We start from the raw sequence: 25,615 nt of genomic DNA on the forward strand, positions 1-25,615 counted from the left end.
TCAAGAACAGACAAGGCATCTGAAATGTATCTTGATGTATTTATTCTACCAATGTCAAAGGACAAATACGAAAGGGACTTGCAGCTCTACTTCCTCATCATATTTTCCGGAAAATTACATTTCTCTTTTTGTTCCCCATCTACATCTTACACAGCCGAATTCCACCACCTCTAGTACCATTGCACACTACCCTTCTGTCATTTCTACAACACTGAGGAAAATGTTGACTACGATCACATATCCTACATTTCGCACTCAAATTAAGTGGGCTAAACTAAAACACAGTCTGGTTCCCCAGCTTTTATTCAAGTTACTCTGTGCAGCGTCTAGAAAAACATTTTCTCAACAGTTAAACTATTCTTCCCATTCTTTTTCTCATCTTTGTCCAACTCTTCTACATATGAAATGAAATGAAAAAAATGTATAGAGCGCAAAACAATCACCCAAAGGTGTCAAGGCGCTAGCTCATCAATCATGACTGACTGGACAGTCCAGAAACGCATCAAAGATTAAACATCCAGGTCTTCAACTCCTTCCTGAACCTGGGAACAATCAGATTATGGGCATGAGATGGGCGAAGATGGCGAGCAGGAATGTAAAGCTGTAGATTCTGTTTAAAAAAGCTAGGCCCTATGTCATGCGTAGCCCTCAAAGCAATGCAAAGAGCCTTAAACTCGATCCATCGCTTCACTGGCAAGTAGTGTAATTCTTTGAGCACCGGTGAAACATTTATGTCTTGGAATGTTCAGCAAGAGACGTGCAGCAGCGTTTTGCACGATCTGCAGTTTGGATAAGCACTTCTTTCGCAGGTTGATGAAAAGCCTATTACAGTAATCGCCTCTAGATATAACAAGAGCTGAGACTACTAGTTTCCACAGCTCAGCCGGAATAAATGGGAGAATCCTTCTCAGTAGTTTTAATGTGTAGAAGGAATGGGATGTAACCTGGTTAACGTGGCTTTCGAATGAGAGCATAGAGTCAAACATGACTCCCAAGTTTTATTTATTCGTAGAAGTCGGTAATGGGCCCAGCTCCAAAGGCCACGAAGCAGGGGACCAAAAATTAGTATGGCCACCAAAGAGTAAGACCTAGGTCTTCCTGGAGTTCAGTTTCAAGCAATTGGTGGCCATCCATTCACCAGCCTGATGAAGACATGTGTGAAACGGTGCAGCAGTGTCAGCAGGCGAGCCTGTCACCGAGATTACAATCTGGCTGCCGCCGGCATATGAAATAGCTGAGAAACCCAGGGACCTGATTAACCTAGCCAGCGGTGCAACATAAATCTTAAAAAGGGTTGGGCTCAATGAAGTGCCCTGTGGCACTCCGCACGGCAAACTAAAGATCGGTGACTTGAACTCATCAAGAGCCACAAATTGCTCCTGGCCAGACAGGAATGATTCAAGTAAAGCAAACGCTTTCCCTTTAATACCAACCCCCTCAGGACTTCCAACAATTTTTGATGGTTCACCATATCAAATGCAGCAGAGAGGTCAAGCAGCACAAGTGCTCTATTGCCTCCTGCATCAACTGTATGCCTAATTAATTCGGATGCTGTGATCAGGGCCAGTTCGGTGCTATGATGCTTTCTAAAGCCAAACTGAGTAGCATTCAGGAAAGCATGCTTCTCAATATATTCAGATTTAACCCCTTCGCTGCAGGGGGTAATTCCCCCCGCTGTGCTGGGGGGACGCGCACAGCACCCGCATGCTCATGACGAGCTCAGCTCGTCATGAGGCAAGGCGCTCCTGTGCTCATGACGAGCTGAGCTCGTCACAGGTGCACCGGCTCCCGTGGAACGCTCAGCACAGCAGGGGAATTATCCCCGCATGCGAGCGTTCCACGGCTCATGATGAGCTGAGCTCGTCATGAGCACCGGAGTACCGTGCCTCATGACGAGCTCAGCTCGTCATGAGCATGGAAAAGGTTAATGCCATTCATGGCTTTTCCCACCATCTTTGCAGGCAAAGGGAGTCTGGAGATTGGGCGGTAGTTGTTAGGATCTGCCCCATCTAAATTTGGTTTCTTCAGAAGGGAGAGAACAGACGCCAGTTTTCAACTGGTGGGTAATATACCAGAGGTGAACATTTGGTTAAAATAGGAGACAAATGCAAGGCAATTAGTTCCGGTAGAAGATGGAAGATTTTAGGGGGACAGGGGTCCATTGGGGATCCAGATTTAGTAGACAGCAAAAGGTTAATGGGCTCCTCCATAGTCAGTGACGGGAAATCAGATAATTTTGGGGTGTCACTGAAATCGAGGGGGGCTGAGGAGATTTCGCTAACTACCCTAGATGCGGCTAACACCTCAGGAGAGGACGCAGTCCCTTGGGCATTAGACCTGTAGGAGCCACTATAGACCACCTTAACTTTTTTTCATAATATGTAAGAATTCTTCAGATAAGTCCAACAATTCATCCAGTTTGGGGTTACTGTTTAACCATAGCTCTGATCTTCCCAATCCTTCAACACAACATACACTGATTTCATAAGAACTCATTGTATTTATTTTCAAATGTGTACTTATTTAATCTTCTGAGTGCTATAAAATGTCTTCCACAAATATACCCACATTTTGTTTTTACATTTAACAATGCTATCACTCAGATATAATGATTAATGCACATAATGCATCACACCTACATTTGTTTCACAATCTAATTACTACTAAAAGCCTCCCATTTCTTACAGATACCAGGCATGCAATCTCTCTACAAGTAAACACCTCATCAATACATTTCTCTGACCAATTGAGGCCACACACTACTCCTACATTTTGGACAAATTCCTTTTTTTACCAGAAATGCCATTTCAACATGGGTGCTTCTGGATGTACGAGGAGAAATGTTGTCCCACATACATTTACAAAGTTTACTCTTTAAATCTATAGTATTCTGTATCAGATACACCCGGTGTGCAAATTCATCCCGAAAGTTACTCAACACATCAACTAAACATCCAGTATCCAACTACACACTTAAGTCTTACAAACAGCGCCTCCCTATTAATCACTGGCATGTAATCTCTTGCCACAATGCCATGTAATATCTTGGCAGATAGCAAATCACAGTATTTGGTCCTTCACTGGTGTGCAATTATACTATGACCCCCTCAAAGAATAAATCTTCAGGCCGCTAATCATATAATGGACAGGGGAAGCGTGACCCCCCATCCCTGTGCCTCGTAGAGGCCCCAGGGACCCCAATCCTCAGGGCCGAACATATATATTAAGGAGAGGGGGCAGCAGCACCCCATCCCAAGGCTTCATGAGGCCCTGGTGACCCCATACCCAGAGTCCGTTAGCAATTTTAGGGGAGGAGCGTGCAACCCCTCCTGCACCCTCCCCTGCTCGGCCTACAGTAGGACCCCTGGAAACCCATTCCCCAGGGCCATTATCAATTTGAGGGGAGGGAGTGAACAGCCCAGTTCCCTGAGCTGATGATCAGCTATGGGAACCCCATCTCAGTGGCGGCTGTGGAGCCAGACAGGATTGCAGGGCTTCTGGTACCCCCAACATACAAAAAATGGCATGGGTGCCCCGGAACACTCCTAAAAAAAGTAAAGAAATAAAAATAAAAAAACAATAAATGACCAGCCCATTTATTATTCACTGCTCCAGACAATGATTACCTTATAATGCCCTGCAAGTTCTTTTTGATAATACATTTGTATCCTGGTGGAGCCCCTAAAAAGAGTAGGGGCACCACCAAGCATTTGTTTTATTGTGTGGGGACCTGCTTGGCGTGCAGCAACTCCCCAGCAACATTAAAAAAAAAAGAAAAACAATAAGTCTCTTAAGCCATTAAATCCATGACCCCAGCATACCATATTTTTTTAATGCACTCGGAGCTGTAACTAAATGCACTTCAGTTGGCAACTTTTATGGCCTGAAACATTTTTTTTAAAACCCTCAGACATGTTAATATTTTTGGTGGATAAGGTTTTATTAAAAAATGATAATCTTTTATTAAACATTGCAGTGTTTGAATTTATATAATATGCATTTGATTACAACTATTGCTGATTTCTTGACAAAGACAAAAGGTCTGCTTCTTATATATATATATATATATACTAGCAGCCCGTCCCGACCTTGTACGGGTGCAACAGGCTTCCCCGACCCCCGCCCGCCCCGACATTGTGCAGCAGCCGGGCCCCCGCCCGGCCCGTCCCCCGGCCTGCCCCGACCCCCGCCTGCCCCGACCCCCGCCTGCCCCGACATGGGTCCCCTTACCTGAGCCGCCGCTCCTCCCGCCTGTCTCCTGCTCGCACCGCCACTGGCCTGTCCGCTGCTCCTCACGTCACCGCTCCTACCCCGCGCCATGTCCGCCGCTCCCTTACCTCAGCCGCTGCTCCTCCAGCCTGTCTGCTGCTCGCACCGCCGCTGGCCTGCCCACTGCTCCTCACGTCACCGCTCCTCCCCCGCGCCATGTCCGCCGCTCCTCGTCGCGCTCCTGGACGCCGCTCCTCCCCCCGCCCCTGACGTGAGCACGCACGTCGCGGCCGGCGCTACTTCGGAGGGACTACTTTTTTTATTACTGTAAATTTTTTAAATCACGTTTTGTTTTTTAATTTATATAGCCTATAACCATCTACACACCCTGACGATTCCAACGGTGTATCGGGTGTGTGGATTGGCGCTGTGGTTCCCGAGTTTACCCGCCTCAAAGGCTGAAAGTTCTTCCTTTATTATAGTAGTATAGAGATATATATATATATATATATATATATATATATATCAGTACTAACCCCTTGATAAAGCCAATCGACCCACGTTTTATATTTCTGTGTTCTTACCCTTTGACAAAGTCAGTAGGTCTGCCTTACTTCAAATGATACCCTTTTTTTGTTATTACATCAAATAGGCAGTTGTGCATACCCGCAGGGGTCATACGCAGGGATTGTCTGGAGGCCAGGCCGCTTGCCCAACCCCACGCAGCGTATGGTCAAAGATTGTGTGCTACGGGCGAGTCGGCTGCCCACAAAGTAACAAAAACTCTTGCCATGCACTGCTAATTACCTCACATAGTGCATCACTCATGACATGTTATATGGCATCATTGATAACATCACTAAATTTGAAATGACATCACTGTGCATATGTAGGATATGTGATCGTTTTTTTGTGACTTTCTAAGGTTTTTTTAATGCAACGTAAGATATTATTACAATTCCTAACTAGAACCTTCACTTTTTAACTGTACACACACACACACACACACACACACGCACACGCACACGCGCGCACACACACACACACACACACACACACACACACACACACACACACACACACACACACACACACACACACACACACACACCTCTTTCCTCTTATGCCTGCAACTGCCACTTCACCAGTTAGAATGTTCAAACCCCAAACGTGTATTGAGAAAAAGTACTGCCAACACAAAACCCTTAATTGAACTGCCTCCCGTAAGGGTCCTCAAAGACTCTCTGGTGTATGCTTTATGAACCTGGGAAGATAAGTTAACCACAAAGCCTCTATCACTCACCACAGGCTCTTGTTTTCTATGTGCACTCATTATCAGCACAAACATTTTAACAGAAAGCAGCAGCCATTTAAAACTCAAGCAGTCTGATGGTTACCAAGGCAACTAATCTACCCTATACGCCCTGCACTTACTACCTCCTGCTTCACTTTGGAGATGGACTCATTCAAGTACTCATCCTAAAGCACCACTAAAATGCCACATATTAACCAACAAGCAACACTTTTCTATTGCAAACCCAGGCAAAGAATTTGTGATGAGTCCAGTCAGAGAATCACTTACTAGTTCTGATCCAAAACACAACCAACTTTCTTTAAAACCAGAATGCATGCTCTTGGACAGATATTATACGATTTCCAACTGCTATTGAAACAATGCTCAGTAGCAGTGGCTGTCTCTGCACATCCCAGAGATGTGACAAGGAATACTGAACTTTGATCTTAAGTGCTATAATGAAATATACTTCACAATAAACTAGAAATCCAATCCTTTCCTGGTAACATATCATACATGATTTCCTCAGGACTCCTGCTTGAAGAACACTTCACAACTAAAATTCCACTCATTCTTGTAGTACAACACTGGGAGACTGATCCCACGTTGTCATTGCCCTACACTTTCCAATCCACCAACACATTACCAAAGCCACCATAAAAATAACACAAAAATTCCATTTGAATTAACATGACGTGACAGGCAACAAATCTCCTGCAGCAACAATCTCAATAATATGCAGATTTTATACTCTAACCAGCTTTTTCTTGTCTCTGTAATAATGACCCTATAGCTCTCTGAAATATTTACCCTAACCCGCTCAAAAACTCTAATCTTTATCCTAACCCAAACCTTGCATTTTTTAAGACAAATGTTTCCTATTGATTTATTTGGTACATAAAAATATTACTGTTCTCACAATACTTTATTATGTCTACTTATTGGGGGGATTCTCTGAAAGATATTGTCAGGAGATTCTTTGTCTTGGCATAGTTTCACAAATGTGACAGAGCTAGTGCTGCACTGGGCTAATGTTGGGTTCCAAAGATAGTCAGTGGGAGTTAGGAACTAAGGGCAGTGTCTACATTTTTAAACTAATGTAATTTAAGTAACCAAGACCAACATCTGTCCTTGTGTAATATACATCCTGATTGCGTTACCAAAAGAATGTAAATTTGGAATCTGCAGGTCACAGAAATTTAAAGAAAAGGGAAGAATGAAGAAAGGGAAAAAACAAGCTTACCAGTACCATTCAACACCTGACAATCGAAACGTCCTACAGTCATATGCACACAATCATTATACAATGTCAGGAGAAGTGTGCAGTTATTGCTGCTGGCACAAGAAATAACCGGAATCTGATTATCCCTCTAGCTCTGTCTCCAGCCAAAGGAAAGATCAACATGTCTAAACTGAACTGGTTTCATCTAAAGCCATTGCTTCCGAGGGTAGCATGCTGCATGATGTGAGTTTGACAACCTGAGCTGCTCACATTAAAATCAGGTCGGCAGAGTCTCCAGTTCTCTGGCAACATAGGTCTGCTAGACATTCCTGAAAAGGCCCCTTGGAATTCAAAACCAGGATATAACACAATGTCATGGAGCCTAGGAGAGAGAGGACTTGCTTGATGGTTGGGCCAGAGGCTACGCGAAGATGCTGGCATTTGATCTAGTTGGCCTTTGCGGTAAAACACTTGTGATCTTGTGTCAAAGACAGCTTCCAATAATTGAATGCCTAATGGCTTAACAGATGATTTGTCACACTGCTGTATATTTGGTTGTCTCAAAATATAGCATCACTTTTTGTCCGGAGTTGGTCTTTATATAACAAAAGAAAAGATAAGAGTAGATGAAGATTCCCTTGTGAAGTAGCAGGAGTAGATGTATTGAGTTGATGGACTTTGGAGATGAAGGAGCACACACATCTCAATCTGAATTACAGTATGTGTCTACACATTACACCTGTGTCTTGTAAAAGACATAGGTGTGCCCTTTGGCCATTATAGAAGTCAGTCATCTCTCCGTTCATATGAAATCCTTTTCTGCATCCTTCTTCCCTTGGGTTATTTTCCGTATGGCAATTATGTCCGAGACACTCTTATGTGAAGAAGGTTTCTGTTGAACGTACCATGCTGGAGCGCTCCTCTTTGGACCACTTCTTATGAGGCGTTTCTTAAGAAAAAACAAATGACTTGCCTTTGGTATCTGGTGGAAATTCCATGTAATCTCAAACTCCTTTCCTTTTGTTGATCTCCTAGGCTCCAGACTTGATTTGGAGAATTTTTCAGCAGTGCTCCTGTGTGCTGGTTTGTGACATCTTGCGGCTCCACACTGGCCCCGTTCTATTCAGGGTAGGACAGAGCAGAGCTGCATTTAAGTGCCACCCTTGCAGACTTACATCTGTTTCTCGTCTTTTAAAATAATTGTTGGTGACAGTGTGTTGCTCTCTAACTTGGGACCTATTTAAATTTTGCAGGCCCACATAACAGAACAGGTAGGTCGGATAGCAGTGAGGAAAATGCAGTTATATTGTATTTTCCAGAGAAAGAGCGCTACCGAAGGTAAGTAACATGTTCATCTGATTGATACTTCTAACTACAGATTCCTCACCTTTAGAATAGATACTCGTGCAGTACCTCTAAAGGTGGGCCGGTCCGTGGAGCGGAATCAAGACAAAAAGTTAGGCAGAACGGAGCAAGCAAAGTGTCCTTCTTGCAGGGCCTGGCTGTCAAGAATGTAGTGTTTCATGAACGTATGCACTGACACCCACACCACATTTTGACAGATGTCAAGGACAGGTAAAACTAGCACCAGCAGTGTCATATGGATTTGGTCCTTGCAGATGGGCACAGACCCTAGGAAGCAGTTTCTTGCCTAGTAGGTTTTAATGGAGAACACTTTCCACCTCAACAGATGTTCTCTTCTGCAAAGCCTTCTTGGGTTCCAACTGATAAAGCCTCTCCTTCTCACGTGAGGGGTGAGGAAGAGCAAAGCATGCTGGTAGGACTCAACTTCACCCTGCTTGATGGAATATAACATGACAATGTTGACATGAACCTTCCTACCCTTGATAGTAAATCATTCAAGACCAAGCAAATGGCCTGAAGCTCCAGTAGCTTGAAAAGGAGTCCGCATTCTGCTGGAGAGCAGAGGCCGCCAATTTCCAACTATCTTAGATTACCTTCCCAATTTATTTATTTATTTATTTACGTCGTTTATAAAGCACCTGAATCACCCCAAATGGGGTATCCCCGCGCTCAGGACAGCTGAAAGGACAGGCAACCAAATTAAAAGAGTAGTGTTTTGAGCTTTTTTCTGAATCCTAAGTAGTTAGGTGTTAGACGGATCTCAGGGGGTAGCTGATTCCATAGTTTGGGGGCGAGATATGAGAAGGACTTTCCACCCAATCTGGCATATCTTATACGTGGGACCTTGAGCAGGCCCTTTCCTTCGGAGCGGAGGGAGCGGGAAGAGACATATTTCACCAACGTATCTGCAAGATACATCAGACCCATCTGGTTCAAGCCTTTGAAAACGATACAACATATTTTGAATTGTATTCTTTTTCGGACTGGCAGCCAGTGGAATTTTCGCAGCAGAGGGAGAGAGGCGGGCCGCATTATTCTGTACCACCTGCAGGCCTTGCAGAGCTGACTCCTTAGCGGCAATCAGCAAGGCGTTGCTGAAGTCGAAACTACTGAGTACCAGGGCATGGACCAGGGTTTTGCGTGTGGATACCGGTAGGAAATGAAAAACTTTCCGAAGGAGGCTAAGAGTAAAGAAGCAGGCTTTTTTTATTGCCTCTATGTTTTCGCCCATACTGAGGTCATTGTCCATTAATACCCCCTAAGTTTTTAACAACTGTCTTTGGCTGAGGAGAAGGACCCAGATCATCAGGCCACCAACTGGGGGACCAGCTGGTGATAGCGTCCTTGAAGAGTATGACTTCCGTCTTCCCTGCGTTGAGCTGTAAAAAGTTACTGCTCATCCTGGAGGTTATAACTCTCATCCCTTCTTAAAACAACTTTTGAATATCCAGTGTGTCTTTCTTATACGAGAGGATAAGTTGTGTATCATCTGCGTATGAGATTGGGATGAACCCAATCTTCCTGAGAAGGGCCACAAGAGGGGCAATCTATACGTTGAATGAAGAGGGACTGAGACATGACCCCTGTGGTGCCCCTTTGGTGACTTGAGTGGTTTTAGAAGAAAAAGGTCCCAGTTTAACTGTTTGCGTCCTATTTCTGAGAAAGTCCTGAAGCCAGGCCAATGCTGAGTTCTGGATGCTTTTATAGCGCTTAGTCTATCCAGCAAGATTTGATGGGAAATGGTATCAAAAGCGGCGGACAGGTCAAGCAGTATACGAATAACTGCTTGACCATCGTCCACCAGCATGCGAATATTGTCCATTACATTGACCAAAGCTAATTCGGTGCTGTGCAAAGGACGAAAGCCTGACTGGGACTGATCAAGGCAATGGCAAGCTTCCATATAGGTGGAAAGGTGGGCGTTAATGTGTTTTTCCAGTAATTTAGTTAGTAAAGGGAGCAAGGAAATCGGGCGGTAGTTGGATCCCTCGTTGGGAGGAAGTTTGAGATTTTTCCTAATTGGCATAATCTGCGCATCCTTCCAATCATTAGGGATATGGCCCCGTGTGATGGAGCTATTGAAGATGGTGCAGATAGGCTCCACTAATTCTGCAGCGAGTTTTTTCACCTCTTTAGTCGGTAGTAAATCTTTGGGAGAGCCTGATTTGGCGGATTGCAGTAATAAGTTTGTGCCCTCAATAGTAAGCAAAGGGAAGTCGTTAAGAGTATGCTGATTTTTTAGAGCCGGGTCATGTCCAACTAGGGAGGCATAGTTAATGTTGGTGGGAGAGGCTAATATCTTATTGTAAATATTCTCTATTTTTTGCGTAAAGTCAAGTCAAGTCAAGTCAGAGAATTTATATAGCGCACTACATACCCAGAGGGTCTCAAGGCGCTTAGGGAGGGGTGGGGGATTACTTGTCAAATATCCACGTTTTAAGTTGCTTTCTGAATGCTAGGTGGTTCTGGGTAAGGCGAAGGTAAGTGGGAAGTGAGTTCCAGGTTTTAGCTGCCAGGTAGGAGAAGGATCTACCTCCCATGGTGGTTTTGTTGATGCGAGGTACAGTGGCAAGGGCTTGGTTGGAAGATCGTAGTTGGCGGGAGGGGGTGTAGAAGGATAGTCGTGTGTTGAGGCATTCTGGTCCGATTTCGTAGAGTGCTTTGTGTGTGTGGGTTAGGAGCCGGAAAGTGATTCTCTTATTGACGGGAAGCCAGTGGAGGTTTTTCAGGTGACCAGAGATGTGTTCATTACGCGGGATGTCTAATATGATCCTGGCTGAGGCGTTTTGGATTCGTTGGAGTTTTTTCTGGAGTTTAGCGGTAGTACCGGCGTAGAGGGTGTTTCCGTAGTCCAGTCGGCTCGTGACAAGAGCGTGGGTGACCGTTTTCCTAGTTTCGGTGGGGATCCAACGAAATGTTTTTTTGAGCATGCGAAGAATGTTGAAGCAGGATGAGGAGACGGCGTTGACTTGTCTGTTCATTGAAAGTGAGGAATCCAGGATGACGCCTAGGTTCCGTGTGTGGTCTGTCGGGATGGGTGCTTTTCCAAGGGCTTCTGGCCACCAAGAGTCGTCCCATGCGGAGGGGGAGGTACCTAAGATGAGGACTTCTGTTTTATCTGAGTTCAGTTTCAGACGGCTGTGTTTCATCCATTCGGCAACTTCTTTCATTCCTTCGTGTAGGTTAGTTTTGGCGGTGCTAGGGTCATTGGTGAGTGATAGGATCAGTTGAGTGTCATCCGCGTAGGAGATGATGTTGAGGTTGTGTTGGCGGGCGATGGCCGCGAGGGGGCTCATGTATACGTTGAAAAGGGTGGGGCTGAGTGAAGATCCTTGTGGTACGCCGCAGATGACTTCAGTGGCCTCTGACTTGAATGGTGGAAGGCGGACTCTCTGGGTTCTTCCGGTGAGGAACGAGGTGATCCATTCTAGTGCTTTTCCTTGGATTCCGATGTTTCTGAGGCGCTGTAGAAGGGTGCTATGGCAGACTGTGTCGAAGGCTGCAGAGAGGTCGAGGAGGATGAGGGCGACTGTGTCTCCATTGTCCAGTAGAGTTCGAATGTCGTCTGTTGCTGCGATGAGGGCTGTCTCAGTGCTGTGTTTTGCTCGGAAGCCGGACTGTGAGGAGTCGAGGGATTTGTTGGCTTCGAGGAAGGCGGCGAGCTGGTTGTTGACAGCTTTCTCGATGACTTTGGCCGGGAATGGAAGGAGCGAGATGGGGCGGTAATTTTTGAGTTTGGTGGGGTCCGCTGTGGGTTTTTTCAGAAGGGCGCTGAGTTCAGCGTGTTTCCAGCTTTCCGGGAAGGTGGCGGAGTTGAAGGAGCAGTTGATGACGTCTCGGAGGTGCGGTGCTATGATGGAGTCTGCTTTGTTGAAGATGTGGTGAGGGCATGGGTCTGTGGGGGATCCTGAGTGGATGGAGTTCATCAGGCGGATGGTGTCCTCAGTGGAGATTGGGTTCCAGTCATTAAGGATGTTCGAGGGGGGTGAAGGTTCAGCAGATGGTTGGGTGGGTTGGTCTCCGGGTTGGTTGTCGAAGCTGTTGTGGATGTCTGCAATTTTGTTGTGGAAGAATGAAGCTAGGGAGTCGCAGAGGGCTTGAGAGGGGGTGATGTCGTTGGAGTTGGCTGAGGGATTGGTAAATTCTTTGACGATGTTGAAAAGTTCCTTGCTGTTGTGGGCGTTGTTATCTAGTCGATCCTTGAAGGCGGTTTTCTTGGCCTTTCGGATCAGTTGGTGGTGTCTGCGGGTGGCGTTTTTGAAGGCGTCCTTGGTGCTGGTGGTTGGGTCTTTTTTCCAGGCCTTCTCAAGGGAGCGGCAGAGTTTCTTGGACTTCTTAAGATCATCGTTGAACCATGAGGCCTTCTTGCTGCCAAGTTTGCTTTGTCGTTTTTTCAGTGGTGCTAGGATGTCGGCGCTGTTGGATAACCATAGGGTGAGGTTGGTGGCGGCTTGGTCGGGGTTTAAGGAGTGGGCTGGGGGGTTTAGAAGAAGCGATGAGGAGATCTGGTCGATGGTGATTTTGTTCCAGTGTCTTTGCAGAGTTGGTTGGGGGTGGTTGTTGGGTTTGGGCTTGTTGTAGGTAAAGTGAACGCAGCTGTGGTCAGTCCAGAGGAGAGTCGTAGTGTGGCTGAAGGAGACATGATTGCTGGAGGTGAAGATAGGGTCGAGAGTGTGACCTGCGATGTGGGTGGGGGAAGTGACCAGTTGTTTAAGTCCGAGGTTGGCGAGGTTGTCCAAAAGGGTGGTGGAGTTGCGGTCGTTGTTCTTTTCAAGGTGAAAATTGAGGTCTCCCAGAAGGATGTAATCTTTGGAGGGGAGCGCGTGTGGAGTGATGAAGTCCGTGATGTCCTCACTAAATTGTGCGCGGGGTCCTGGTGGCCTGTAAAGGAGGGTGCCTCTGAGTGTGGTCTTGGGGTCGAAAGTGGTTGGCTATTTTGTCGCACAGTGATTGAGTTACTTCCTCATCTGGATTACAGGCATTAGGATGGATGAGGAAATTCAAAATGTTGAAAAGTGTTTTAGGTGTATTGCCTGCTTCTTCCAACTGGTGAGCTATGTGTTTTTTCCGTGCGGATCTTAGATTTTTATGATAGGTGTTTAAGGCCACCTTATACTGTTCCTTACTTAACTGATTTTTGTTTCTGCGCCATTGGTGTTCTAGTCTTTTACATTTGCTTTTCTCTAAGCGCAGATCAGCTGTATACCAGGGTGATTGTGTGCGCGTAGGGACCACACAAGATATTTTCTCTGGTATTAGAGTGTTTAGCGCGCTCTTGACTGTGTTGTAAAAGGACGACAGGTGGTTGTCGACTGTGTCTGAGCTGGCAAAGCTTCCAGGGATATATACCTCACGGAATTTGCTAGGAGAAAGTTTATGCCACTCTCTGTATAAGCGCGTTATTGGAGATTTATTTGGGCGCTTGTTCCCGGATACCAGTCAGATCAAAGGAAATACATGAGTGATCCGACCATGTTAGGGGGAAGGTGGCTTTATGAGAGATGTCTGACGAATTGGAGAGGATTTGATCTAGGATGTGGCCACCAATGTGTGTTGGAATATTGTTCCTTTTTGTAAGCCCAAGAGCAGACATTTCCAACCGGAACAAAGTCGCATTCGGGTCATCCAGGTTTTCACTATGAATCCAATAGCAATGCATCATAACACTGTAAGGTTGAGGGGGGGATGGAGAATGGTCTTTTGCAAGAACAACTGGTATTTATCAGCCACTACTACAGATCCTGGGACACTTCCCCAAAAACCTGGATGAAATCAGAGAAGCAGCCCTTAATTCTGGGCCCACTGGGATTTCAGGTTTAATTGAGGGAGACACCTGGCATTGTTGATGAGGATGCACACGGTCAACACACCAGGAACCCTTAGAACCATCCTCAATAAAATATAGCCTCTGTACTTCCACTAATAAATTATAACCTAGTCTGAACCAGATGGACCCCAAGAGCTACCATGCAATCTCTCGCCTTCCGTTATCGGCATAGATTGTGTAGAACGCCACGAATCAACAATTGGCATATTTTATACAAAATGATCATCTTTTGGATCTCACTCAGTTTGCATTCAACAGCAGCCACAGCACCAAAACTGCCCTGATTAAGGCCACAGAAGAGAAAAGGGCTGATCTTGATCAAAGAGGGAGTGCTGCCCTTGTTTTACTCGATCTATAAGCAGCGTTCAATACAGTCCATCATGACTTGTAGATTGACCGTCTCCATGATATCAGGATCAAGGGGGCCGCACTTGCCCTGTTGAGGTACTTTCTTTCTGGGCGAGAGCAAGCGGTGACTTTAAAAGAGTTTGTTTCCAAATCTTTTTCACTGCTGTGCGGGGTCCTCGCTAAGCCCAACATTGTTCAACATTTATGAAATTTGTTGGCCATTATGATTAGATCTTTCGTTTTTTCTTTAGAATCTTACGCCGACAACACGCAAATTGATGTTTCTTTGTCAACCTGTGATAACAATACAGGAAGTAGATCCCATGATTGTATGTGCGCAATCAGCAAATGGATGAATAACAAAGGCCTCAAGTTAAATTCCGGGAAGACAGAGGTCATCCTCTTTGGCACAGGTTTCTTTTTGGTCTCCATCCTGGTGGCCGGAGGAGTTAGGAACTCTCCCTACCCCAGTAAAAAAAGCAAGAAATGTAAGAGTCCTAATTGATAACAAGCTCACCTTTGATGATAAAGTTAACGCTGTTTTCTCGTCCTCTTTTTACACCCTGAGGATAATTAACAAAATCCTCCCTTTCATTCCACCAGGCGCACAGAAAACTATTGCAACATATTTAGTGCTTTCAAAAATAGATTATTGCACTGGCAGTTAAGTAAACATGCAGCAACAACATTTGGACAAACTTCAAACCTTGCAATATGCTGCTGCATGTCTATTGTCAGGGATCCCCAATTTTCAATCTGCTTCTCAAGCTATTCATAAATTACATTAGTTTGCAATCAGACAACGAACCAGGTTTAAAGCCTTATGTATGGCTTATAAAGCACTGCACGATTCTGGCCCAGATTATTGGAGACTTGGGGCCTCTTGTAACCCGACATCCAGTATATTGGTCCGTACACCGGAATAAGTTCCGGCGGGCAGAGCAATTTGGCCAGGGGGAAAGACTAGCGCCTCCGACAAGCTCAAGGAGGTGGAAGTTGTAGCCTAATGCCTACAATGGAGGGGGTGCCTGTGGAGGCACCACCGTAGGGATTAGGATGCCTCTTTCCCTCAGCCTTTACATGTCAGTCCCCCATTCCCCTTGGGCCTCCGCTATGGGGCCAGGGGGACATAAGTGGTGCCCCCCAAAAATCCATGCACCGTGTGCCAGGCACTATATGGTGGAGGAAAGGCCTTGAACTTCACAAAGTCCAAGTGCGTCCCAATGAATGGAATCCTCTTTCAGGAAACCAGATTGGAGGTTGGCTCAGTTATGGGTAACCCAATGATATTAACAATTCCATCGTCAAACAGAAAGGGTGTACGACTGAGGTAAGCCCTCCTTCATCAGCCTGTAATGGAAGGTAATAAAATATTATAATGTGCGCTTTTACACAAAAGGTGTCCTAACGATAAGACAAAGGTTCAACAAGGAATTATAAAGTGTACATAATGTAGGTAAGCAGGGACCCCCTGTTCTCGAATACTAGTTCCTGAGACAGGAAAAAAACTATTAATAGTGTAGATTTTCAGGCAACCATAATTTATAATTCTCAATGCAATATAGAAAGGAGAAATTTACTCCATGGCGTAGAAAAATATCAACAATTAATTTTATTAATGGACTCCATAACATGAAATATCTATATACGTATCAAATATATTTCTATAATATCATTGACACATATGTCATATCGGGTCGAAATTTTATTGTATACATTTCTCATATTTGAAGGAAGAATTTACAAAAGAAATCAACCCTAAACTAAGTTCTTCCATTCCATAATATTCTCCTTAAACCAGTATTAGTAAAATGCTCCCGCTAATTTCTATTAAAAAATTCTTCGTATATCAGAAATTCTCCACTAATCTCACATTCTCTCTGCGCGTTTCGGCATGAGTGCCTTCTCCAGGCGAATCATCAAATCACTGAGTCCTAAAATTTTAAATCTTTCAATTAAAATGAGCCATGAAATTCAACTATGAAAGCTGTGTGTAACTAAACACCCGGTGACCTGCAATCTTTCCCTCATACAGTGTTTTCAAGTGCACTATTCAAGTAGTACTGTATTTCTCTTTATGGTCTTCATGCCTTTTATACAACCAGTGCCTACTAAGGAAAAGTGTTCTTTCAAGTGACATAGTGTAAACATCTAGAGGCTGCATGCATACATGATAAGTAGAAAAAAAACCATGGTGAAGTGATAATTACACCCGGTTTGGTTCTCAAACAGGCTTCTACTCACTGAAAGACATTAATCCAAAAGCGGAATAACTAAACTGCCAATAGAAAGGAATAAAAAATAAAAAGCTGGAGCATTTTACTAATCCTGATTAAAGGAGAATATTATGTAATGGGAGAATATAGTTCCACATTTTATGGTTCATTTCTTTTGTAAATTCTTCTTACAAATGTGAGAAATATATACAATAAAACCTTGACCTGATATATGTATCAATGATATTATAGAAAACATATATATGTCTCACAGCTTTGATATTGAGGAAGAGTATGGGTTATTAATGGTGTGTATGAGATACGTTTGGTATATATTTTATATGCATATAGATATTTCATGTTATAGAGTCCATTAACAAAATGAATGTTTGATATTTTTCTACGCCATGGAGTAAATTGAACTTTTCTATATTGCATTGAGAATTATAGAGGATGGTTGTCTGAGAATCTACACTATTAATAGTTATAAAGTGTACATCCATGTATTACTGGCTTTCTCAAAGGAGGGCGGGTGGTTCCACTACTCAGTTGCCTAGACAGAGAACGCCTAGCTACCCTTGTAGACTTTGTGATACCTGGTCACTTAAAGAGCATGAATTGATCTCAAAGTCAGTGTCGGAGCATAATGGTAAAATTCAGCTTGTCAACAACATGGACTAAGTCTGTATGTCAGATTTCTCAATTAATAGCCAATGTAGAGCATCCAATGCAGCTGATGAAAAAGAATCCAGTGGTCTCTGAAGGAGAAACTTAGCTACTGCATCTTGAATGCCCTGGAGTCGAGCTATTGTGTCAGCACGGGTACCCTTAAATAGAGTTACAATAATATAGGTTGCTCAAAATTGTCGCCTGGTTGACCAGAGGTCTTCCATGGCATGTTAGAGAAGGCAACGTTTTCTGCAGCAATCTCATGAGGGCGAAGCGGATCAACATGAGCAGTGATCGAGAGGTTAGAATCAAAATACACCCCTAAGATGTGTACAGTTTGCAAGTTCAGGAGGCAAAAAGCTGATCAAAAGTATCTGTTGAGGGACTTATAAGGGGGACTGCTGTTTTAGCTGAATTCAACTTTAAGGAGCTGTCCGATAGTCAATGTGCTACTGCAAACATACATTCCTGAAAACTAACTATAGCACTCAAAGAGTTACTACCCAATCAGTAATTACCCAATCAGACATTGAGGTAAGAAAATACCTTACGAATATGCACTGCTATAACTTCCATGAACACCCAAGGGGCAGAGGTGAGGAAACGGGAAGCAAAGCAAAATTGAAAGTGTTCACGACGTACTATGAAACCCCAAGTAATGCCTGAGGGATTGCAGCACAGTTATATGAAAATCCAGGTTCTGCAAGTCCAGGGACACAATCCTATCTTTTAGATCCAGGGCAAACAGAATCCAAGCAAATGCAAGCCTTTTGAATTTGACCTTCAACAGGAATGTATTGAGAGACTGAGGGCCCAAGATAGTTGAGAGACACATGTCCGTTTTTGGAACGGGGTAGTATGATAAAAAGCCCTCACCTCTCTCCAATTCCAGTATCCATTCTATATCACCCCAGGAGAATAAGAGATGTACTTCTTGAAGTAGGATGGACAGATGTTGCTCTGAAATTCATTCCAGCGTGGAAGGAAGGTGTGGTGGTAAGGAAATCAAATGGAGAGTGTAGTTCTTAATAATCTGTAAGACGCACCTGACAGACGTGACGGATTGCCTGTCCGGGAGGAAATAAGGAATCCTGCCTGCCATTGGTTGGATGTGAGTTGCTTAAGTAAAGAGCGGAGCTCTGGATCCCTGTCAGAAGGCATGGATATAATGGAACGGAGGTCAGCGCTCAAGTCTACATGGCGCTTTGGTCTGTCATTACATTAAGTAGTACAGTGCCAGCACCATCCACTGGCATGCAGTAGCACAGTGAAAAGTATCCATCAGAAACCTTTTGTTAGTTCCCTTGGCTTCTTGTGCATGTGCTTAGGCCTTTGCAATCTAAATAGGGAAGAATTGCTGAGGAAACTTCAGGTGCCAGTTGCACAGACTCCGGTGTACCCAGTGTAGTTTCAAAAGTGTAAATTATTGTTCTTTCGAGCTTCTGGGTATGAGCTCCACAAATGACTGCTACATTAGGGCAACAGACTGGAAAAATATCATGGTGATGAAGACCCTGCAAGAGTCTTTGCTAAATGCTTGCCAAGATCTCCCATCTTTTTCACACTAGCCTTCATAGTAAAGGTCTGCAATGTGGACCACAAAGACATTCAGGATTTCTTTCCTGCACAAGAACAGCATCTAGCAAGGTGTGTACATGTTGCCATTTAGAATCCATGTGTTTGGCCTTTGCCAACCAAAGAGTTATGCAGTAGGCTCTCAGAGCATTTTAGAAGGAGCTTGGCCGCCATGTTTGATTTATCCTCATTGTAAGTTCTTACTGCAGCTCTAAACAATTACTTTTTTTAAACACATCAAGGTGATACCATGGGTTTGGTTCAGGCCCCATCTTTCTCCTTGTTGTTGTTTTCCAGTTGTCTTTTCCTCTTGAATCATTATATAGCAAGTCTTCTGTCCCAGTTAAAAATGTTGTATTTATCAATAGATGACTGCCGTAATAGATTTTTTGGGGGAATTGTTTTTTCCACACGATAAAGCGAGCTAAACAGACCTTGCTCCACTTTAACCTCTTCATTAATTAATGTTTCTCTCCCCTCCTTCAACATTTCCATTGCCTTTAGCTGTTCTGAAATTTGACAATCAAGTTGAAAATGTGTTATCAATGGGAGGTGATCGTTTTCAGAGCTTTGAATTATAGTGAAGTCTCTATATGCCTCTAACAGGAGGTTGCTTGGAAAGGTGTAATGTCCCCAAATATATGCGGACATTTTTTAATTGGTTTCTTGTGTGTTCGAAAGGCTTGTAAGCTTAGAGACAATTATGCATGTTTCTTGCAAGATGGTCCATGCCAGCTAACTGCACACTGTCTAATTCCCCAAAGTATATATATCTCCTTACAGTACGACCTCATATGTTGCAAATTACGTTGTCTGTTTTAAGAAGCCTTCTCAAGTTGGTTGTACGACGGTACAACGCAGTTAATTGCTTTGCTTGCCACGCATTTTTTAGCGGGCATGTTTTTACCGCAAATATGCATTTACAACGCATGCCAATAACACGCATGGTTTATATATTTAAAAACAATGTATTTGTGGGGGAGACTCCCAACTTAACTTAAATGCATGGTATTGGCATGCGTTGTAAATGCATATTCGCAGGAAAAATATGCGTGCTAAAAATGCGTGGTAGAGGCACGACGAGGTAAAAACCTTGTTGTAAAGGCTGTTTCCCTCTACAATTAGTTTCCTGTTGGTGCTGTCAGTTTTAAGTATACATTGATGATTATTATTAGTTTGACAGTACTATCTATTTTACATCCATTGATTAATATTGCCTTGAATGAAGGATTTTCTACATCTAATAAGATTGTATCTACCTTCATGCCTGTGGATACATAGATTGATACTCCTCTGGCTGGTCTATGATAATGGTTGCATTTTATTAGCTGGTTGTTGTATTTCATGATATCCTTCGATTGAGTGGGATTTAACTGCCAACGTCTCCTGTAAGCAGACTACGTTGCCTGTGTTTATGAAGATTAAGGCTTCATGTAGATGAGCATATGCTTATGACTGCGGCCATTCCATGATATATACTGTAAGATGGCAGCTCGTTGACTACACTGTCCCTCTATTTTTTATTTTAATATTGTTAGGAATAATTTGTATTCCCAGAATTTACCATAGATGCAAGCCAGCCCCAGTCAGAATCTTTCACCAAAGGTGTTTTGAGTGGCTATTGTGCAGATTCTTTGATTGTTTATATTGAGATCTATATGGATCTGTGGATTCTTATGTAGCACCGAGTCGAATGCGCTATTCGCACCTTAAGAATGTTTTTTAAAATCCTTTTAGTATTTTCTATTGCCCTAATATTGATTGTGATATGAGAATAACTCTCAGGCTCCTAGGGTTGAATTTCAATGCCCCAGTGTGGAAATGTTGATTTCTCGCAGAGGACCTGCGCCACATGTGTTAGAGTCTTCCATGTTACTATTGTCTATTACATCTGTGGAGAGAAATGAATTCTAGTAATATCCTCTGTTTGACAATACCTTAAAGGAGGAATGTGTTGAAATAAGCACAAGATATTTACCCTTTGTCGCATTTGGCATGTGAGATATATGGGGGAGTGGGAGGGTAAATGAGTTTGGCTTGAAGATTTTGTTTTCTTTCGTGCATAGTGTCACCATCCAACTGGTACTCTCTTGCATTTGGAGAAATTGTTCAGTTTTAATGATTGATTGGCAAATCAATTAATGCATGATTTTTCGCTCCATTCTTACTTCTATGTTGGGTTGCATCTGTTCCAGTGGGTGAATGCTTGCTTCACTTGGCCAGCGGTCGATTTTGTTTAAATCTTAAATAGATTTCCTTCCAGTCTGGTTGATCCTGTTGGTTACTGCTGGAACTGTATTGGTTGGATTTACATGCAGATTACTTTGTGTATTGACTCTGTCAGCTGGCAATGTCTGTGGCTGGACCTTTGTCCCCCTGTATAGCATACCCTCTTGTTGTACACTATTGGTCGAGGTTCTTAATGTTTGACATGGATATCTGTTCTGGTGGTTGTATTATCTTCTAGTATTTCTTTCTGTGATTGTGTTTCCTGATTCCTGAAATATTGGAAAGAGATTAATTTACAGAGAATGTCCAGGAACATCCAGATGTCCTGCCTTGTGTAGGCTGCCAACATATCAGTCTATTTGGTTTCTTTTTCTGCTTCTTTAATCTTTTCTTTTTTTCTTCTAGTTAATAGCTTAACAATTGATTGAGTATTTTGTGACACAGAAGGATTCTTCGATCAAAGAGGGGCCAACTGTAGGTCCGTCGTAGAGATTGTATGTCTTGTAGTTTCTGTTCTGTGAGGAACTGAAACACCCTCAGTGTCTGGTTCTAGGATGATGTGTGTATGTGCTGAGATGTTCTCTTCCTGGTGTATTAGATCCTATTATTCTCTGGTTCAGAAATGGTTCTGTTAACAGTAGTAAATGCTATATTATATCAGTCAAGCACTTTATAAAGTGGTTCTGGCCATGTCATGCATAACAGGATAGTAAAACCTCTGTAAATCCAGTAGTGTCTCTAGAAGTGAATTTTTAAGAGGTGGGGAGATATATTGGGCCACAGCCAAAACTCATTGCGCGCGGCCCCCTATGAAGGAAATGAATGTACATATTTGCTTAAAGTGTTTATATCTGATTTTGCATCTATATGTATATATCTATATATGCATGAGTGGATTACATACACATCCCTACAAATATTCAGATTTAAACATACTGAACAAACAACATTGCTTGGAAGTGAAAGGTAGTTTGACAAATTAATGTGTTTGGCAATGAGCAGTGTCTTTTTCTGCTGCCTCCTTGCATATTCAACAACTATGGTGGTGGAGCACAAGGGGGGGGTGGACCAATAGCTGAGGCATGGGCCGATTTGTCCCCTTCAGAGACACTAGTGTGGGAAAACCAAAGCTATTAGCGTTCTCTCATGTAAACTACTATGAGCCTTATTTAGTGTTTGGTAGACAGGAAACTACGTCACAAACATGAAAGTTGCCCAATCTGGTGTATTACAAGGGGATTGTAGAGTATGACACTTGTAATACAGCGGAAGAGATATCTGTAACCTTTTGACTGAGTATCCCGCCTTCCAAACTCTAAATAAGGCCCGAAATGTCGATAAATTATTTCATGCTTTATTTTTTTTGGCAGAGTTTTATATAGCGCGAACTAGAACCGAACCGAATCAGTTATCAGAGCGCTTTACATAGCACCAGTTACGTTACATGAGAACACACTTTCATATTAGGCACGGGGAGATTAAGTGATTTGCCCAGAATCACAGGGTTTTTTTTTTGGCGTCGTTACCGAGACTCGAACCCAGATCCCCAGGTCCGAGGTCGAGCGCCTTAGCCGTTAGGCCAACCCCTCTCCCCCTTTCTTTTGGGAACTTTTTTTTAGAGTGGTTCTTTGGTCAAATCTACTTTATGCTTGATTTGGTTTAACTTGATTCTTCTTTCTTTAAATAAAAAACAAATCATAGAAAATGCAGTCTTTTCTAGGCATGTTGTCTTTATTAAATTATTTTCATGAAGGAAATTGTATATTTAAAAATGTTTTCTATAATTCTGCATATACACAAAGAATGTTCCGTAAATCAATATCAGAGAGAATCACCAAAAGAAGAAATAATTTGTTATTCATTATTTGCTTTTTTGGTTTATGTACTTCACAGATATACCTTCGTTTGAGAGAACGATATTTAGAAGAGAAAAGTACAATAGACTTTTGCTCCTGGGCCACACATTTTATTTATACTTCTGCTACCTTTGAAAACAAAAACATTTGGTGTATATTTACAAGTTGTACAAGTGATCTTACACTATTCTAGTAAAAAGTGAGTAAATTCCCCAACAGGAATTACCAGTGTTCTGTTGCACATTTTGGTGGCACTTGCTATCAAACAATTAACGATTCACAGAAATGATACACGTTACCCTATGAAAACAAGCAGTTTCACTGAAATTATTTCTATCTTATTCCAAAACCTTTCAGAGTTGAACATAGAACTGGCAGGACTTAAACGTTGATCCATGGTATTTCTCTATATTACTACTTTATCAATTGAGATATGGTTCAGGCAAGAACATGATTCTTGGTTACCTTGTGGTGGTCAAATTTCAAGTGTAAGGTAAGATGTAAAGGGGGTCCTTAATTTTTCCCTGTCTCAAAGGTGGTCAACTACACTACTTAGAATAAACTTTAGTCCAAAAATGTATTTCACTTACGTTGCTCATCTGCCGCTTGCTCGTTAATCATATCTGATTTAAGTTTGTCCCAGTACATTTCTAAATAGAGTCAAAAGAAAAAAAAATGTAACTAATGTCTTAATGATCAAAACCAAAACCACAAGGAGACATTTTCTATTATTCTTTCAGAGTGCAGCTTTCCAAAGTAAAATTTAAGAAATTTCAGCGTATTAACATTTTTATTTGCCTATTCCTCCAGAATAATAATGCAGCTTTGGCCATCACTATTGATGATTTTTTTTCAGCTAGCACTACCAAAGATTTCCTGAGTTGAAAGAAGAACTTCAGAGGCAAACTTGTGTGCAATCATATATACTCAAAGCTTTTTATTAAGACTTTTGCCCGTCCTCCCTAGTGTAAACATGAGTGGACGTATGAATATATACTCGAAATAAGGCAGACAGGACATCTGCCATTTTTTGGCACATGTCCCAAATCCGTCAAACTCTAAATAATCTGTAACATTTCTGAATGATGGGGGTCCGTGCTTTTAATTTTAAATACCTCCAAAGTGAAAATTTCCCTCTAAAACATGCTTCAGTGCAAGCGTTGAGGCAGTAATCAGACTTTGTACATGACGTGCCAGGGCTCTTAATTTTATAATAATTTTACTTTATCAGGCCCTGATAACAGAGAAGGCACAGTGACAATCACTCTCCCTCCCTTCACCCCAAAGCTAATAACCACAGCATGCCATTTTCAAGGTGCAATGGTGGGCACAGTGCCTTACTCCCTAGGGCTTAAATTCATCAGCTTAAACTGCCTTTGTAAATTAAGTAAAATAACTAAAAGAAAAAATTCAAAACAAACAAAATGCTGTCATTCAAGACAATATTAACATTTACATTCATGATTTCGCTAATACAGGGACTCATTAAAGGTGGGCTGTTATGGGACATTTGCCCACAACATGCCACATTGACAGCCTGACCACATTTATGTTCTCTAGCTCCATTTAGAATACAGAGGGAAGGTGGTGTTCTCCACGGCAGAGCCGCCTCCAGCTTTGCCATCAAAACACTATCTATGTGGTTTATTACTAACTAGAGCAGGGCAGTAAGAGATACCTAATTAATGGTGACCCCTCCAACGACATTCCTATCGGTGGACCTTCCTTCCAGGAGCACCACTGAAAGCATTCATTATTTCAGTCCTGGAGATGGATTGCTGCTCTTGGGGTTTATTCTCCTGGAAATATAGGTGACTGCCACCATGGCCTTGCAGACCTCCTGGTTTCTACTCTCAAAGCTGCTAATGCAATGAAATCAAGAGGTGCAGGAGTTATTCTGGGGAGAAAACCACCTGGCTGACAACTGTTGTCAGTTTAACAACAGTTTGGTGGCTGAACTGCCAAATCTTAAATTAGGGTATTAGCCCTTATGCTTTCCTCATTTTCCAACCTACGGGACATATAATTTCCTTGTGGTGGGTCCTGAAACTGCTCCACAGATTTTTTCATTAAAATACATGGGTTCTTTAACAATATGCACGTCTCACCATTCACTGCATAAACATTACTGAAGTCTAGTAACAAGTCCATACTAAATTTTGAGGAAGGATGGTGAGTAAGTGTTAGTATTCGGTAAAGACATAACAGTATTGCATTATCTTTTCTGCAGTCAAGTCTCGCTCAATCTCATTCCAAACATGTGGCAACCGATCAGTTTGCATAGAAAAGTTAGAAGGATATGGTAACAAAGTATGCTCTGGTGTATAAGGATATAGGTTGTTAATGACTTTTAGACTAACGGTACATTGCCTCCGCATGTAGCACTCAAACAGTAATGCTTACAAGGAGAAGGAGCTCAAATAGTTGAATGACACGTGTGCCAGACACTGGAAAGCTACATGCTCCCTTCGAGTTTAGGAAAACCAAAGGATAACCACAGCATAGAAACCACCTTAATTTACTAAAAAGTTATTCTTGACCAATCTATCTACGTATAGAAGCTTTGAGCCTTATGATTCTGCACCTTAAGTATGGGGATACTTTTCAACTTTTTAGTTCTATTTATCTAGAATCTACTGACTCATTGGAAATAACCATTTCTATGCAGGATTTTCTTGTGCCAACTTAGGCCTCATTAAAAAGGAAGAAAGATTACCTGAATTCAGTGATAGTCAGGAGCACGTATTTATATATTAGGAGATTATGTACCATTACATCACAATATAAGGTCACGATGCAGAATGT

At 42.7% G+C, this 25,615-nt stretch overlaps 1 protein-coding gene across 6 annotated transcripts in view; it reads right to left on the minus strand.

Moving 5' to 3' along the window:
• Positions 1-25,615, minus strand: part of SON (SON DNA and RNA binding protein) — a 661,708-nt gene that overhangs the window by 118,076 nt on the left and 518,017 nt on the right. The window contains exon 7 of one of the 6 annotated variants that reach the window (XM_078656947.1): positions 23,401-23,460. The exons of the other annotated variants lie outside the window; for them this stretch is intronic. Within the exon in view, the coding sequence (XP_078513073.1) occupies positions 23,428-23,460 (33 nt within the window). The 3' untranslated portion in view covers positions 23,401-23,427. The remainder of the gene's footprint in view (positions 1-23,400; positions 23,461-25,615) is intronic. 6 annotated transcript variants of the gene reach the window in all.

Source organism: Lissotriton helveticus, chromosome 8 (assembly GCF_964261635.1).
Source record: "Lissotriton helveticus chromosome 8, aLisHel1.1, whole genome shotgun sequence".
In the NCBI taxonomy this organism is placed as follows: Eukaryota; Metazoa; Chordata; class Amphibia; order Caudata; family Salamandridae; genus Lissotriton; species Lissotriton helveticus.